The following is a 14,374-nucleotide window of genomic DNA, read 5'->3' as shown; positions in this document are numbered from 1 at the left end:
TTGGAAAACCCCCACATTTCGATTGTGGCATGACTTAAAGAATTAAAAATATTATACAACTTTACGCTCCAACAAAGCATAACTGTTAAATGCACTTTTATTATAGAACACCGGTAAAACAACAAGAGTGATACTCTCAGACGGAACAACGGTACAAAAAAAAAGAGGAGGCATCAATATTTACAATATAGTTATGTACAAACTATATTACAAGAGTAATTAAAAAAAAAAAGTATAATCACGGAAACAACACAGGCAACAGTTTATGGTTTTAAAAAAAATCATGAAGCTTTTAAGCACAACTCAAAAGGATTGTGTCCTGGCAAGTTTCGTACATTGTACAGTCTTTCACACACAAACTCAGGCTGAGTGTCGAAAATGTGTTGGAAAATGAAGCTTCCTCCTTGTAAATGGAAGGAAATGTGTGCGGCGGCTGCTTTAAATAATCTCACATTCATCCAGTTGGACTTTAAATAATCATCCATTCATTCGGTCATCGACGGCCTGAATTATTGTGACGGACACTTTTTCAGGCACTCAGAGGTCACTATGGCGCATTTCCACCAAAGGGACATTGCTCTGGAAACATTTGAGGACCGTTGTGTGTCTGAATCCGGAGGGTACGCTCAAAAAGGCTTAGGTGGGGTCCGCAGGGCTGAACAAGACTACGAAATCAGGGTACAACACATAATAATCATCAGGACGAACTTGAGCTTTTTTTCCTCTTGCGATCAAAGTCAGCAAAGGCCCGATTCTCGGATGTCTCTCAAGATTATCCTGAGCGATCATTCGGTGTTCAGGGGTGTGTTCATACATTTTAAATCTGACACACTTTTCTCATTCTTTACTTTTGATAACCAATACAACACACCACACACAGAACAACATCATCTTTTCTTCTCCGTCAAACCAGGACTTTCTTAGTTCTGGGAATATAATTCCCAAGTACGAAAAGTTCTTTGAACTTTCGGTGGAAATGCAGCTTTAAGTATCCAAGCTCATGGCATCATCTGAAGAATCTCAACGACACGATAGGCCAAACAACAAACGTGGACCCTGTGAGCGAAAGAGTGCAAAGTACGCAGAATAAAATAAGCCTCGGAGTTGAGGGGTCACACTTGCAGCTCGTGGTTGTCTGTGCAGTGAATGCGGTTTAGCTTCTCCCGCTCCCGGTTGGAAATATCCAGTTTTGGGGCGTGGGTCTGCTTCAGTGCAGGTGACGATGAGTGCGAGGGGGCAGGAGAGGGAGGGAGAGTCAGCTCGATTTCCTCGTAGCAGTGCGGGGTAATGGCGGTGGCGGTGGCAGTGGCGGCCGAGCCGGGCGGTGGCTGAATCAGCGGGACGGCAGGAGGCGGAATGGGCGGGGGGACGAGGTGGTCCAGGTTTCGGATGAGGTTGACGTACTCCCTCTGGTTGTTGATGGTGCCCTCCTCCGGTGGGACGACCTGCTGCTTTTTCCGCTTGTGCTGCAGATGGAACAGAACCAAGGCACACGCAGTGCAACCCAACACCGTCACCAACGCCAAGACGCCCAACAGGACAATGTAGAAGCTGATGCTCCCTTTTGTGTCCGACATGGCACCTTGGGGAAAATATGTGAAGTTTGAATCAAGACAAAAACTGCATCATCAGTCTATAGCTCGACCTATCCATCCATCCTACCTGGGCAGTGAGAGCCAAAACAAGGGCTCTTTAGGCTGAGGCACTCGTTTCCATGGTAACCCTCAGGACAGGCACACATGTACCTGCCATCGATGTTGTGACAGGGCATCCCCTTCGAGCACGGGTTGGGGTTGCACACATCCAGCACAATCTGAAATAACAACATTATGTTTACATTGACAGGAAACATTTTTTATTATTATTGCAACATGCATAATAGTAAAAGCGCAACACTGAAAAGAAATGTTTTGAGAATAAAGTTGTATGTTATTAACATGTTTTAGAGTTGTAATTGTATATCTTTAAAGAAAAAACGGTATATATTTTAGATATGTCATAATCTTACACAAGAATAAAGTCATACTAAGAATAAATGGAATACATATATTTTGAGTGTAAAAAGTTACATCTTGTTGAGAGAAAAATATTTGTGTATATATGTATAAGGATGCAAATGTACATTTTTGAGGTGGAAACAATATTTTTTAGATTAAAGGTTTCACAACAATAAACAAAAACTCTATTTTAGAAAAAAAATAAATTTTTCAAAGAGAAAAATAATTTGACTATATTCAGTATTACAGTAATATATTTTCAAAATTAAATATTTATTATTACAAGAATAAATTTGCATATTCTTTTGATTAAAAAAGACATTTCGAAGGTGGGGCCAATATTCCTTGGTGGCTGCAACCCCATTATTTGGATTATTATTATTATTATTAGTGGTAGAATTGAATTTTACTAATGTTCCATAATGTTTTAGCTTCAAAAATACTTCAAATGTATATTGTATGTAATTTATTTTATATTGATGTATGTTGGATTTTAAACCGTTTTAATTATCCTACCTGTGCTCCCAGACAAACTGCTTGTGGATCATTTGCGAGCAGGCCACACAGGGGAAATGTCTTTACTTCTTTGAGTATCACAGATTTATGCACTATCTAGCACACTGCGATGCGCTACCGACCTCACAGAAGATTCCAGAATATCCCAAAAGGCAGTCGCAGGCGACAGCGCGTTCTTCCGTTTCCGTGCACTGCCCTCCGTGCAGACAGGGGGCGCTATCACAAGGGCCGAGGCGAATTTGGCAGTATTTTCCAGCGAAGCCAGGCGGGCACAGACATCTGGACCCTGAGATCTGAGTTTAATGACCATTTAGTGTTCAGTTTATGGACATATATGCAAGAACTATACGGACTCACCTCACAATGTCCACCATTGAGACACAAGCTCTGGCAGCTGCTGTTCCCTAATAAAATTAAAACAGCAAAATGCCATTTTAAAAACTCATGAAAGAAAAGAGGGAGGCTCGTCACACTCACTGATGTCACAGTTTGACCCCGCCCATCCAGGAAGACAGTCACACAGGTATCCACCAATCAGGTTGCGGCAAGAGCGGGCATTGACGCATATTTTCATTTCACACTCATCGGCATCTAACGGAAAAAAGACAAATTGTCATAATCATGACATAATTCACTGGTCCACCTACAGCATGAGCTCAGGTCATTCATCACTTGACTTTGAAAGCAGTGCGTATGTGTGTGTATTACACAGTGTGTGCAGCTACGGGGGATTATCAAGTGTCAGAGTTATGAATCACTTTTTTGAGTAGGATGGTCCATCACAGTGAAAAATTGATTTTTATTTTTTTTTAATGTTACAATCCCCAGGCAGCTAGTGAGTGTATACATCATGTGTGAATGTGCGGCCTGCCTGTACACAGTATCTCCTTTCTGACAAGAATCCAACACACGAAAGCCTGGAGGAGCTCGCCTGTCTATGTGAATGAATGCAACACTCCATGAGAATGCAGCCCTGAAGGGTCGATGATGTTTACAGGTTTTAAATGAACAGCTCACCTCAAAGCGGGAATATTTGATCACATTTCCCTGGTTGAAATGCCTCATTACTGGCTGTGCAGTTAAAGGTCTAATTTAACTTGTAATTAGGAGCTATAAATGAAGGATCTTTAAAAAGGATGTTGTGTGGAAATGAATGCGAGGAGGCCCTCAGGCACAGTAATGAGAGTTGTTCTCAAATCTAATGCGAGTTCAACTGAAGGTCGGCAGGACTTCAATTTTACACTCGGCGAACATAATTCTGTCTCTCGAGCGGTTCACATACTTGAGATTTGTGATTGGTGTGGTATTTTTGATTAAAGAGGAACAAGTCAAGCGCACAGGTTTGAACAGCACAAAATAAAAACTAAAAAATGATTTTTTTTTCATGTTTTAGATTTTTATTTATATTTTGAAATGGGAAAACGATGGGATTCTCTCTCTCTCTCTCTCTCTCTCCCCCCCTCCTCCCGCTCTCTCTCTTATATATATATATATATATATATATATATATATATATATAGAGAGAGAGAGAGAGAATCCCATCGTTTTCCCATTTCAAAATATAAATAGTAGTAGTCTATTGGCTAGGAGAATCTGTCAGTTTGGCTGCCCCACTAAGAAGCATTCCGACAGCGTTCCAAACATGGCTGCTTGCCTGGTAATGGTTTAATATTGACCCACTAACCTAGCTGGCAGGTTCTGCCACTCCATCCTGGCGGGCAGAGGCATTGGTAACCTCCCGGAGCCTCCTCACAAGTCGCACCTGGTCCGCAGGGACTACGGTCGCACTGTCTCACCGCTGCAAAGAGAAAATGTCCATGAATTACCGGCCTGTGTAATGGAAAAGTGTGCATCAAAAACATTGTGTGTTTGTGTGTAGCATGTGCAATGCAACCATGTGGACATATGATTAGGAACCATGCATTCTACGCTGACAATTCGGAGGCTTTAAAAAAAATTTCCGCTACCGTGGTTTCTGTGCAAACACTGATAAATGCAATCATCTGCTATATATATTTACCCTTCCTCATCTTCCGCAGCCAGAGATGAGGAGGAGTGAGTGTGTTTAAGTAAAAAGGGAATGAAGATAGGAAATGTGACAGGGGTTAAAATGACTTGTTCCCCTCATTTCAAACAGGGATTAACAACGGGAAATATAGAACACGTCTAGTTTGATTAAAGTTTGAGAAAAAAGATATGCTGGCCAACACTTTTCCACTCCACACGGCAGTAATAACATAATAGATGTTAATTTAAAGACACTGCAAGCTTTTACAGCAAAATGGAACTAACAAACTACTTTCTGAATTGACTTTATTTCATAAAATCATCAAAATTAACATAAAAAATAAATAAAACAAATTAATTCTCATACATAGTTGTCCAATAAAAGCCACCCTGTATCCCTCCAAACCTCCCATTTTCGTAACCAAACTGTTTTCCACAGACCCGAACCTGACTCCGACCCCGCGCAATAATAAGCCAACCACAGCTCGGACAACCAAACAGGCAATTCCAAACAAACACAGAAGACTTTAATTAATATTCCTCGTACATAAAACCCACGTCCAAGCTGCACTCAGGCAACAAACAAAAGCAAAACCAAATGCCTCGCTTTGTTCGTCTGCTTGTCTCGCTCTTGTCAAAATAATAACAATAAAAAAAAATACATCTTGTTGTTATGTATACAGCACATGCCGGCAAATCCTGATGGCGAGGAACATCAAGGATGTGGAACGTCGCTTGTTTACAGTCTCAGCTCTGACGTACAATAACCCGAGCGGTCCGATCTCGTCTGCGGCGCATACACACGCACCCACTTATATAATGCACACACACACACACACACACACACACTCACTTATATGACGCACGTGTTGATCAAACTGCCGCTGTGACAGCTCGCTTGTTACTCCACCAAAAACACGCCTGACCTTTATTCTCGCTTCACGGCGTAGACATGGAGTTTATGAGGTGTGAAGGGAAAGTGCAGCAGCGAGCAACCAGACATATCTTTGTTGTAAAGACTGACATTGCTGTGCCGATTTACGTGTATATAGTCCTCTCATCATTTACTCTTAAAGGTAATTATGCAAATGAGAACACAAGTAGCCATATAAGTGGACAGGACAGCATGCTTGGATGTTTCCTTTAAAAGTACTGGGGGGGGGGGGGGGGGGGAGTAATGGGGCTTGCGCAAAATACACTTGATGGGTGGGCAGGCACTAAAGAGAGCCACTTTTCGGAATTACTGTATTTTCCAGACTATAACGCGCCGCAGCAACTCATTTTTTTTGGGGAAAAAAAAAACGATAGACAAGCCACACCAGTCTATAAGCTGTCGTTTTCTGTTGAACAAAAAAAATGTTGTTTACTGCATGTACAGAACGATTTTGTACTGTGAATGCACATAGAGGTACATAAAACAGTGCCTTTTAACACCGCAACAATTTTGCTAATTAAAACAGAACAGACCCAAGTGGAAAAAAAAAAAAAAATCGAGATTTATTTAGCGTATTTTCTAAAATATAGAGCGCCCCCTTAGTGGTGAAAGAAAAATCCACAAAAAAGCCACACTGATGTATTAGCCGCATGGTTCAAAATATAGGAGAAAAGTTGTGGCTTATAGTGTGCAAAATACAGTAATTAAAATGTCAATTTTCCATAATATGACCCCTTATATTTAGCAACTATACTGATATATATATATATATATATATATATATATATATATATTTTGGTTACCTTTTTTTCATGGCGAACAATGTCTCCCACTTCTCCGAAAAAAATGTCCCAATCACTTTTGTGTCAATCTAAAGTGAAAATTAAAATCTCTTCACAGTGCCAATCGATCCTGAGCATGATTGAACTGAATTTGGAATCCAATGTTTTGTGCAAGTATGCCTAATGTGCACTGTGAGCAAATGCGAGTCCTTCTATCGCACTCATGATCGTGTCTTAGCATGCATCATCATCATCATCATTCACCATTTGCGCAGGTCTGCCCGGTCCAGCCTTCGGCGCAGACGCAGCTGAAGCCTGTGGAATCCTCCACACAGGTGGCGCCGTTCACACACGGCGACGACAAGCACGCGTGTTCAACTGGCGAAAGGAAAGAGGAAGTAGATGAAGAACAAGCTCTTTATTAGTCCCTTGAGGGGAAGTTGCATATAAACTGGCAGATTAGACCTTGAAGTGTGATAATATACTCACAGGGCACTTCATTAGATACTGTACAGCAGGCGTGGGCAAACTAGGGCCCGGGGGCCAAATGCGGCCCGTTAAACGTCTTAATCCGGCCCGCCGAAGATGAAAAAAATTAAATGAATAAACCTTGTTAATGTTTTATTTTCTCAATACTTGGTTTTTTTTGTGCGGCCGATCTGTCAAATTTTAGAACCCATTGTGGCCCGCCAATTAAAAAGCTTGCCCACCCCTGCTGTACAGGGATCCAGTATGCAAGTCAAGAAGGTCACGACAATAACAAACGATGCTGCCGTGAGGGTTTCTATATCATTTATATGTTTATAGTTGCTTCATGTCCATGCCTGTTGTACTAATTCATTAAAAAATAAAGTAAAAACCGATGTCCCCGTCCGTCCTCGTTCAAAAAAGCGTACGTGCATGACGAGAGGCTAAGTTGAGATGCTTATTTTGGCTCTCAATTGCTTCTTCACACACCCCGCTTAGAATCGCTCTCTTTCTCTGTTCATAATTCATTTCACATCATCTCAGGCTGAATAAAAAACAGCCCCAAGGAATGAACGCATGATGGTGGCGCCAGCATGCCACACTGCTGGTATGGTGTTCTTTTGGTGATGAGCAGTGGTGTGTTTGCCCCAAACAAACCTGGTGTAATTACAATATGGCCAAAACATTTTGTCGGACCAAACACATGTGGGAAATCGGACATTAATAAATTATGGATATTCATAGAAATGTTGAATAAGTGATTGCTGTACAGCTTTTGAAATGTTTTTCACCTTTAACTCATTTAGTGCCATTGACGGCTAAAGACGTCAAAAATCCTTTTTTTTTGGGCTTGCCTGGTAGTGAATGAGTGAACTATTTTCATTTGACTTTTATGTGCAATACATTTGAATTGAATCATTATTTAAGTATAGTGCTTTTATTTTCCTAGATTTTAAGCACAGAGTTAATGTTCAAACTGTGTGTGCCTAATGTTCAAGTCTGAAAGGTGATTTTTTTTTTTTTTTTAATATACTGACCACTCTCCATTAGAAACAGCTGTCATTGCAGTTCTACGCTTCTTCAAACTCCAACCACAATAATAATTGTTCCATTAACATCTTGTCTCGCTCACCAATGTCACAATTACGTCCCCTGAACCCTTCCTGGCACTCGCACTGATATTCGTTGGGCTCCGTGTTGGTGCATGTGCCGCTGTTCTTGCAAGGCTGGTGCGTCCCGCAGTAGTTGAGGTCTGAAACACACACATTGGTTTGTCGGATTTAGTCATGCAAAACCTCATTTTGAACCTGCTTGGAAACCTTTCATATTGACCAATTCCTCAATTCTTTACAGAAACCAAAAACTATGAACCAAACATAAGCACACACACTTGCACACACGTTTGCACAGTGATCTCCGTCTCTTTTGTCTTCACCAATGTAAAGACCCCGCCTACAGTTACGGGCTCACAATGGCCGTACCCAAGGCTATCACCTTTCCACTGCACAATGTAACATCCCACGGGCAGAGGGGCCGTGGTCCCGAATTCCGCCTCCCACACCGAGGCGGGAGGAGGCGTATCGTGGGATCATGTTGGAGGATCATTGTAAAAGTGTGCTGGGAAGGGAGAGCAAGGTGAAGCTTTTCTTATCACATTGAGAAGATCCATTTTAAGAGAGACACGCCCGAGAAAGGGTGCGGCAAAAAACGAGGCTACTCGGACACAAATCTTTGTTCATCCAAGTGTGTTTTGTTTGAGGGTGAGGCCGAATTCACATTAACCCCTTATTGTTGGTATTGCTATCCAGTAAGGAAATAAAGTATAAACGGAGGGAAATTATTTCTTTTTTAAATTCAGCGCTACAAAAAATACTTTATGACGATCAATTGTATGCACATACCTTTGTCACACAGCAGACCTCCCCAGTTGACGTCGCACACACACTGCCAGGGTTCAATACAACTCCCGTACACACAACCGGGGAACGTTACACACTGGTCGCACAAAGACCCCGTCCAGCCGTAGTGACACCTGAGGAGAACATTCTTTGGATACAATCTGTATAGCAACACGCTTCTCAAAGCACAACACACTTGACTGACATGGATAACAAGAATAAAAAATAAACGATCATATTGGATCTCATATTGTGGCTGGTGGGTGAATATTACACAAAGTGTAAGTTACTCACGTGCATTCCCCAGGTTCGGTGCAAGAGCCGTGGGCCTGGTGACATCCTTGTCTGCACACCGCTGCAAAAAGATACACATGCACACACATTAGAGACTACAAAATTAGTACAGTGGTGCCTTGAGAGACCCAGCGAAATGGATGAATACAATACACCTTTTGTAATGTAGCTTTTAATAAAAAAAAAAATAAAATAAAATAAAAAAAATAATAATTTGAATGCAAATAATTAAACAGTTTTTTCCTTTATTTTGCTTCCTTTCAATGGACTGTGGACAAAAATTACAGACCTACGAATATAAATTACTGCTCAGCTCCTCAGTAAGCAACATTAATATTAGTCATTCTTTGTAGAGGACAAAGAATACATGTCAACAAGTATTTTGATATTCCACCATTTATGTAGAAATATTATTTGCTTGAAGGGATATAAAACTGCTATTCACTAGCCTGTCCTAGCATTAAGCTAGCAAACTTCAAGGCAAAGTTATGAGTTTTTTGAAAATAAACAACATATTTTTTTGTTTTATGCCTAGTTTGACTTTAACCCTCAACTGGTAGTAAAGAGTTTGAAGTTTTTTTTTTGTTGTTGTTAATGTTCACTATCTTCCAAACTTCCTCTTGTTGTAGAGTGATCTGAGTTGAGTTCACTGCCACCACACAGCACACGCGTCATGTTTTGAAAAATGTGTAAGTTGTGACACAAGTTGTTTATTTAGTTGACCTGATACATAACACAAAAGACAATTAAACATTGTATATTTGTAAACTACAATGTTCACCCAAGCCGTAAAATTTAACAAACACATGCTAGCTTAATGCTAACATATAACAAGACACACCATAGCCAGGCTAATTAAAATTAGCAAAGATTTACTGAGCATAGCTAAAATAAACACATCCAGACCCAAAACCCCCTTCGATTAATCACAATTAGGCGTACAAGGCAGCGACACCCAAGCTAATTTTTCAGACTTCCGGCATGTCCGCAGTCCAATCAGCGACCTGCTGAGGAGGAAGCGTGATGAGACTAAGTATGGGGCGTTGTGTTAATGGCTGCAGGATGTCCTAAAACTAACTGCATTTCCCCCCCCCCATGTTTTCCACTTTGGTTTCCTGCATTTAATTTGAACCATTGCAACACAGAAGCGCGGGTGGTCGCAGAGATCATATCAAGATGATGAGTCACAGTGCTTGACAATAAATGTAATAATTCATATAGGACTTAATTATAATTGCCTTATTGTTTATATGGAATAATTAATAGTTAGTTAATTGTAGCACAGCTCTGTGTCAAATCTAACATATGCTAATTGGTATTTGGTAAATATGGAAAGCTGGATACAATAAAATATTCATGGGAATTGAGGTTAAATTAATGTTCATTTACACAAGATATAATAAATAAAATAAAAACCTGAAAAAATGTAAAAGACAAAGAAAAGTTTTTAGTTATCTAATTTTTTCATTTGTAAATTATTGTATTTTTCTAAATTGTGTTAAAATCATGTTCATGCTTTTGTGATTATGATATATTATATTTGCCATTCTTTTTATTTTGTTGTAATTATATTTAAATTTCCAATACTTATTTTTTATACCATTTGTGTAAACGTGTGTACGTAATTGACAGCATTTAACCTTTTTATTTTATCAATTTTTTAAATTTGCTTATCTTTCATCTCCGTATTAAATATTAACTATGTCAAAATGAACTTTGGAAATATGGAAAGCTTCAAATTATACAATACTTGATTGATGTTAAACGTAATGTAATTATTTACATACATAATTCACATATACGATATTGAAAAATAAAAAACTTTTTTATTTTTATGACTTTTCAAATTGTTTGTATTGTTTTTTTTTTCAAATTTGTGTAAACGTGTGTACATGATGACCATACTGTATTTGCGTTAAATCAAATACAATTCGTTCACAAATTACAATCCTTCAAGGGGAAATTAAGTTTGTCAATGAATTATTAGCGGAATGGTGTATCTCCTGACCTTCTTTGCACTCTGGTCCCGTCCAGCCGTCCATGCAGACTTTGGAGCCGCTTGGGTCACAGTTGAAGTGGCCAAAGAAGTCGTCGCGGGCCCGGCACAACTTGTTGCAGAAGGGCCCGTAGTAGTTGGAGTCACAGCGAAAGCGAAGGCGGTACTCCAGGCTGAAGGAGCGGCCGTGGTGGCGATACGCCTGCCACTGCTCTCCGGGATTCAACATGGAGGAGAGAAGAACACGCTCAATCAGCTGATCTGAGGGAGCAGTGGGAGAAGAAAAAAAAGAACACCTCTTTAATCTATTGGGTATATTATAATTCATAATTTTATGAATATTTGGATGGTCAGGAAGCTCAATGAAGCGATTGCTGGCAAGTCAAGGTAAAAAGTTGTCTTGAAAAGCACTTTTACACTTTGAACAGTAATGGTGAAATGGTGAAAAGCTCTTTAACGCTCTCTCCACAACTGAGTACTATATAATTTTCAGAAATTACCTTCAAACATTCATAATCTATATTGAAATAAATATCTGAATTCACCCAGCAGTGTATTTGATCAAATAATTACTCTGCTCTAGCGCAGTACTGTGGGGCTTGTTCTGACATTGTCCACTTGCCTTTGAGCTGCTTATTAAATCACAAGTGATGAGAAGTTGAACTCAATTTAAATAGACCTTGAATAATAACACACGCTATCTTATTGAAAGTCATTGTGTCCTCTAAGTACATAATGGCTTTTCACTATATACCATCAAGGGCAGTTGGAGGTGTGCGACCAGTAATCCTCTTTGATTAAAACGGTGGTTATGCCTTGCTTGCAGGACGGCCTCGTGTTAGGCCAGCTGCACCATGGCAGAACAGCTTCAGTGGCAGTTTGGGGAGCTGTCAGGATTTCAAATGGAGCCGGACAAAAATGACAAGGAGACGGAAAGAACAGAGGAGGCAGCACGAAGCTATCTCTCATTATCTCCGCTATCTTTTTGGGGTGAAGCTACGCTGCATCCACCAGCACGATGAGTAGGAGGTTGGGGGGGATGAAAGCGAAGGCATGACACGAACAAATATAAAAAAAAAAAAATAAAAAAAATAAATAAAAATAATACTAAAAATAAAAATAAAACTTAAAAAAAATGTAAAAATAAAAATAAATAAATAATTGAAGAAATAAAAATAATAAAAACAAAAATAAAAATAAATAAATAAAAATCTCTTATGGAGACAATGACAAAAGTATGAATAAACACAGTAAACATGTGTACTGCACCTGGTTGTGATGTACTGTTGTCATCATCCTGAGCCTCCAACACTAAAGAGAAGGACTTCTGTAACAGACAAAAAAAAAAAAAAAACACACAAAACAACATTTTTGCGTTTTATTTTCAAGTGCAATTGGTATTTTTGGGGGGTTAATCCTGTAAGCATTACAATTAAAATTTAGAAAATTTTGATTCATAGCTCTATGCTGAGATAGCAGCCCGCCTTCTATTGGTGACATCGAGCTTGCCGCTATATCACACATTATAGATAAGAGGGCATGCACACCTTTCTGATGAATACATTCATGCCACACCGGCATGCATATCGCTAAGTCTCAAACCAACATTTGTTATTATTCTGTGATTGTCTTCCCCCAAAGCGCTTTGCAATGGTCACGTTGTTATTGTGAGAGCCAGAGTGGGGAGGAGAAGATAGGATGGAGGTGAAGGAGGACAGAGGAGTGCAGGGGCGGGGGGGGGGGGGCTGCAATGTGGAAGGTGCGAAATGGTGACGGGGGAGGTGAAAGTTGCTGTGGAAAACATTCCCCGGTTCATACAACAACAAAAATCCAATGTCATTTATTTACTGTGGGCTCACAGGTCATCTCATTTACATTTTTACAGGACTATGAATATTGTCCGAAAAAATTGGGATACTTCGAGCTCTTGTTTCATAGGCAGCGCATATGCTAACTGTGGAACAAAGGACAGCGGATCCTGATTTTTGTAGCAGCGGCATTGCTGTGTGTGTTTGCCAATTCGTTCTGCACGAAACTGTGCGGGCATCATCTTCGAGTCCCATGTTTTTTTGGCCACTGGATGGCAAAGCAACTTGCATTTAAAGGGAATGAAAGGAGACGCTTTGATTGGCCATGATTCACGTCAATTGTGACTACTCCCACAGTGGTGCAGCTCTCCCTCTTGCAGATCCACCAGCTAGGCAGGATGAGCAAGACTGGGTCTAACCCGCCTCTGCATAAAGATTGTCCAGGCATGATGAGAGTGTTGTATTAAAATTAGTTAAAAATAGTACTTTATGTTCCATAATAAAAACAATTAGTCTCCATGTGCAAACAAATAACAAATAAACTCCTCACCTCAAATGAACTAAAAAAAGAAAAAAAAAAAACCACGATTCAAGTTTCAGCAATATTACGAGATGTGTTATTTATTTATTTATTTATTTTTACCTGACATTCTTACCCTCGCAACATGGGTGCCTCTGAGTGGGCTAAAAAGAAGTCAGCATGTTCTATAAAATTCATGTTCGGGTTCTAGTACTCTATGATGCCCTACCCAAAAGATTTAGAGCAGCAACCGCTGCAGTCATGATTAAATGTCAACTTAAGTTTCTACATTCTCCCAAAAGGTTAGACCACACCTAGAATGTAGTTAGTCTCTTGGCCTGTCTCACCCGCCTGACATATTTTTGGCCTGTTTTACTTCCGCTTCCCTTCTCTCTACCTCACTAAAGATAAAGACATTCAAAAAAATATTGTGATTGAAACATTTAGAAAAAAAAAAGGATTCTGAAAGGATCACGAAAACATTTCAAACATAAACAAGCTCACTGAATAGATGACAAGAGTCACTTTTGTCACTGATCCTTTGGGGGGCGGCTCTATCAAAGGGGGCATGAAAACAGATCTGAACAGGTTTTGTGCAATAATGTGTGTGGCGCGTAAGGAAAGAGATGAAGGTGAAAAAGGAGGAAAACAAGAGTAGGCGGCGTAAAGTAGATGAAATCACCTGTAGGATGTTGAGACATGTAATGAATGAAGAGAACAAAGAGGTCAGAGGGAGGGGAAACAAACACGTGGCGATATCAGAGAGTGGAAAGATTACAGGGGATGAAAAGAGAGCGAAAAGACAGTCGATAAGAGAAAACACACACACACACACACGCGCGCACAAGCACGCAAAACGTGATAGAAGGCACGGAGCTAATGAGATGTGCAGGGCAGCAGTTCATTAAGGGCGACAGAGAGCACAAAGCTCACAGACAGACCAGCCATTAAAATTCATCATTTTCAGTTTAAAACTGTGAGAGCACACAGTCGAATATCATGAATAAATAGCCCAGGGTAAAAAAAAAAAACAGTACAGGCCAGAAAAATGACGCCATTAGAAGTCATTTTATCTAGGAAAAAAAATTTTTTTTTTTCAGCATCCATATTTTGTGACACATTGATAGGTTCAGTGAAAATTCTAAAATTGTTCA

The 14,374-nt window shown here is 40.0% G+C and overlaps 1 protein-coding gene across 3 annotated transcripts in view; it reads right to left on the bottom strand.

The window, feature by feature from the left end:
* Positions 1 to 97: 97 nt before the first annotated feature.
* Positions 98 to 14,374, bottom strand: part of LOC148333263 (uncharacterized) — a 35,164-nt gene continuing 20,887 nt past the window's right edge. For all 3 annotated transcript variants that reach the window (XM_088300896.1, XM_088300897.1, XM_088300895.1), the window contains exons 3-14: positions 12,162 to 12,219; positions 10,905 to 11,153; positions 8,897 to 8,957; positions 8,606 to 8,736; positions 7,837 to 7,956; positions 6,501 to 6,614; positions 4,198 to 4,311; positions 2,991 to 3,104; positions 2,871 to 2,917; positions 2,636 to 2,806; positions 1,663 to 1,813; positions 98 to 1,582 (exon numbers count right to left, since the gene is read on the bottom strand). In XM_088300896.1, coding sequence (XP_088157022.1) covers positions 1,113 to 1,582; positions 1,663 to 1,813; positions 2,636 to 2,806; positions 2,871 to 2,917; positions 2,991 to 3,104; positions 4,198 to 4,311; positions 6,501 to 6,614; positions 7,837 to 7,956; positions 8,606 to 8,736; positions 8,897 to 8,957; positions 10,905 to 11,153; positions 12,162 to 12,219 — 1,800 coding nt within the window. In that variant the 3' untranslated portion in view covers positions 98 to 1,112. The remainder of the gene's footprint in view (positions 1,583 to 1,662; positions 1,814 to 2,635; positions 2,807 to 2,870; positions 2,918 to 2,990; positions 3,105 to 4,197; positions 4,312 to 6,500; positions 6,615 to 7,836; positions 7,957 to 8,605; positions 8,737 to 8,896; positions 8,958 to 10,904; positions 11,154 to 12,161; positions 12,220 to 14,374) is intronic.

This window comes from Idiotropiscis lumnitzeri, chromosome 7 (assembly GCF_059441095.1).
Source record: "Idiotropiscis lumnitzeri isolate Australia: NSW breed Sydney's pygmy pipehorse chromosome 7, RoL_Ilum_1.0, whole genome shotgun sequence".
Classification (NCBI taxonomy): domain Eukaryota; kingdom Metazoa; phylum Chordata; class Actinopteri; order Syngnathiformes; family Syngnathidae; genus Idiotropiscis; species Idiotropiscis lumnitzeri.
This window is presented reverse-complemented; position numbering and strand designations above follow the sequence as displayed.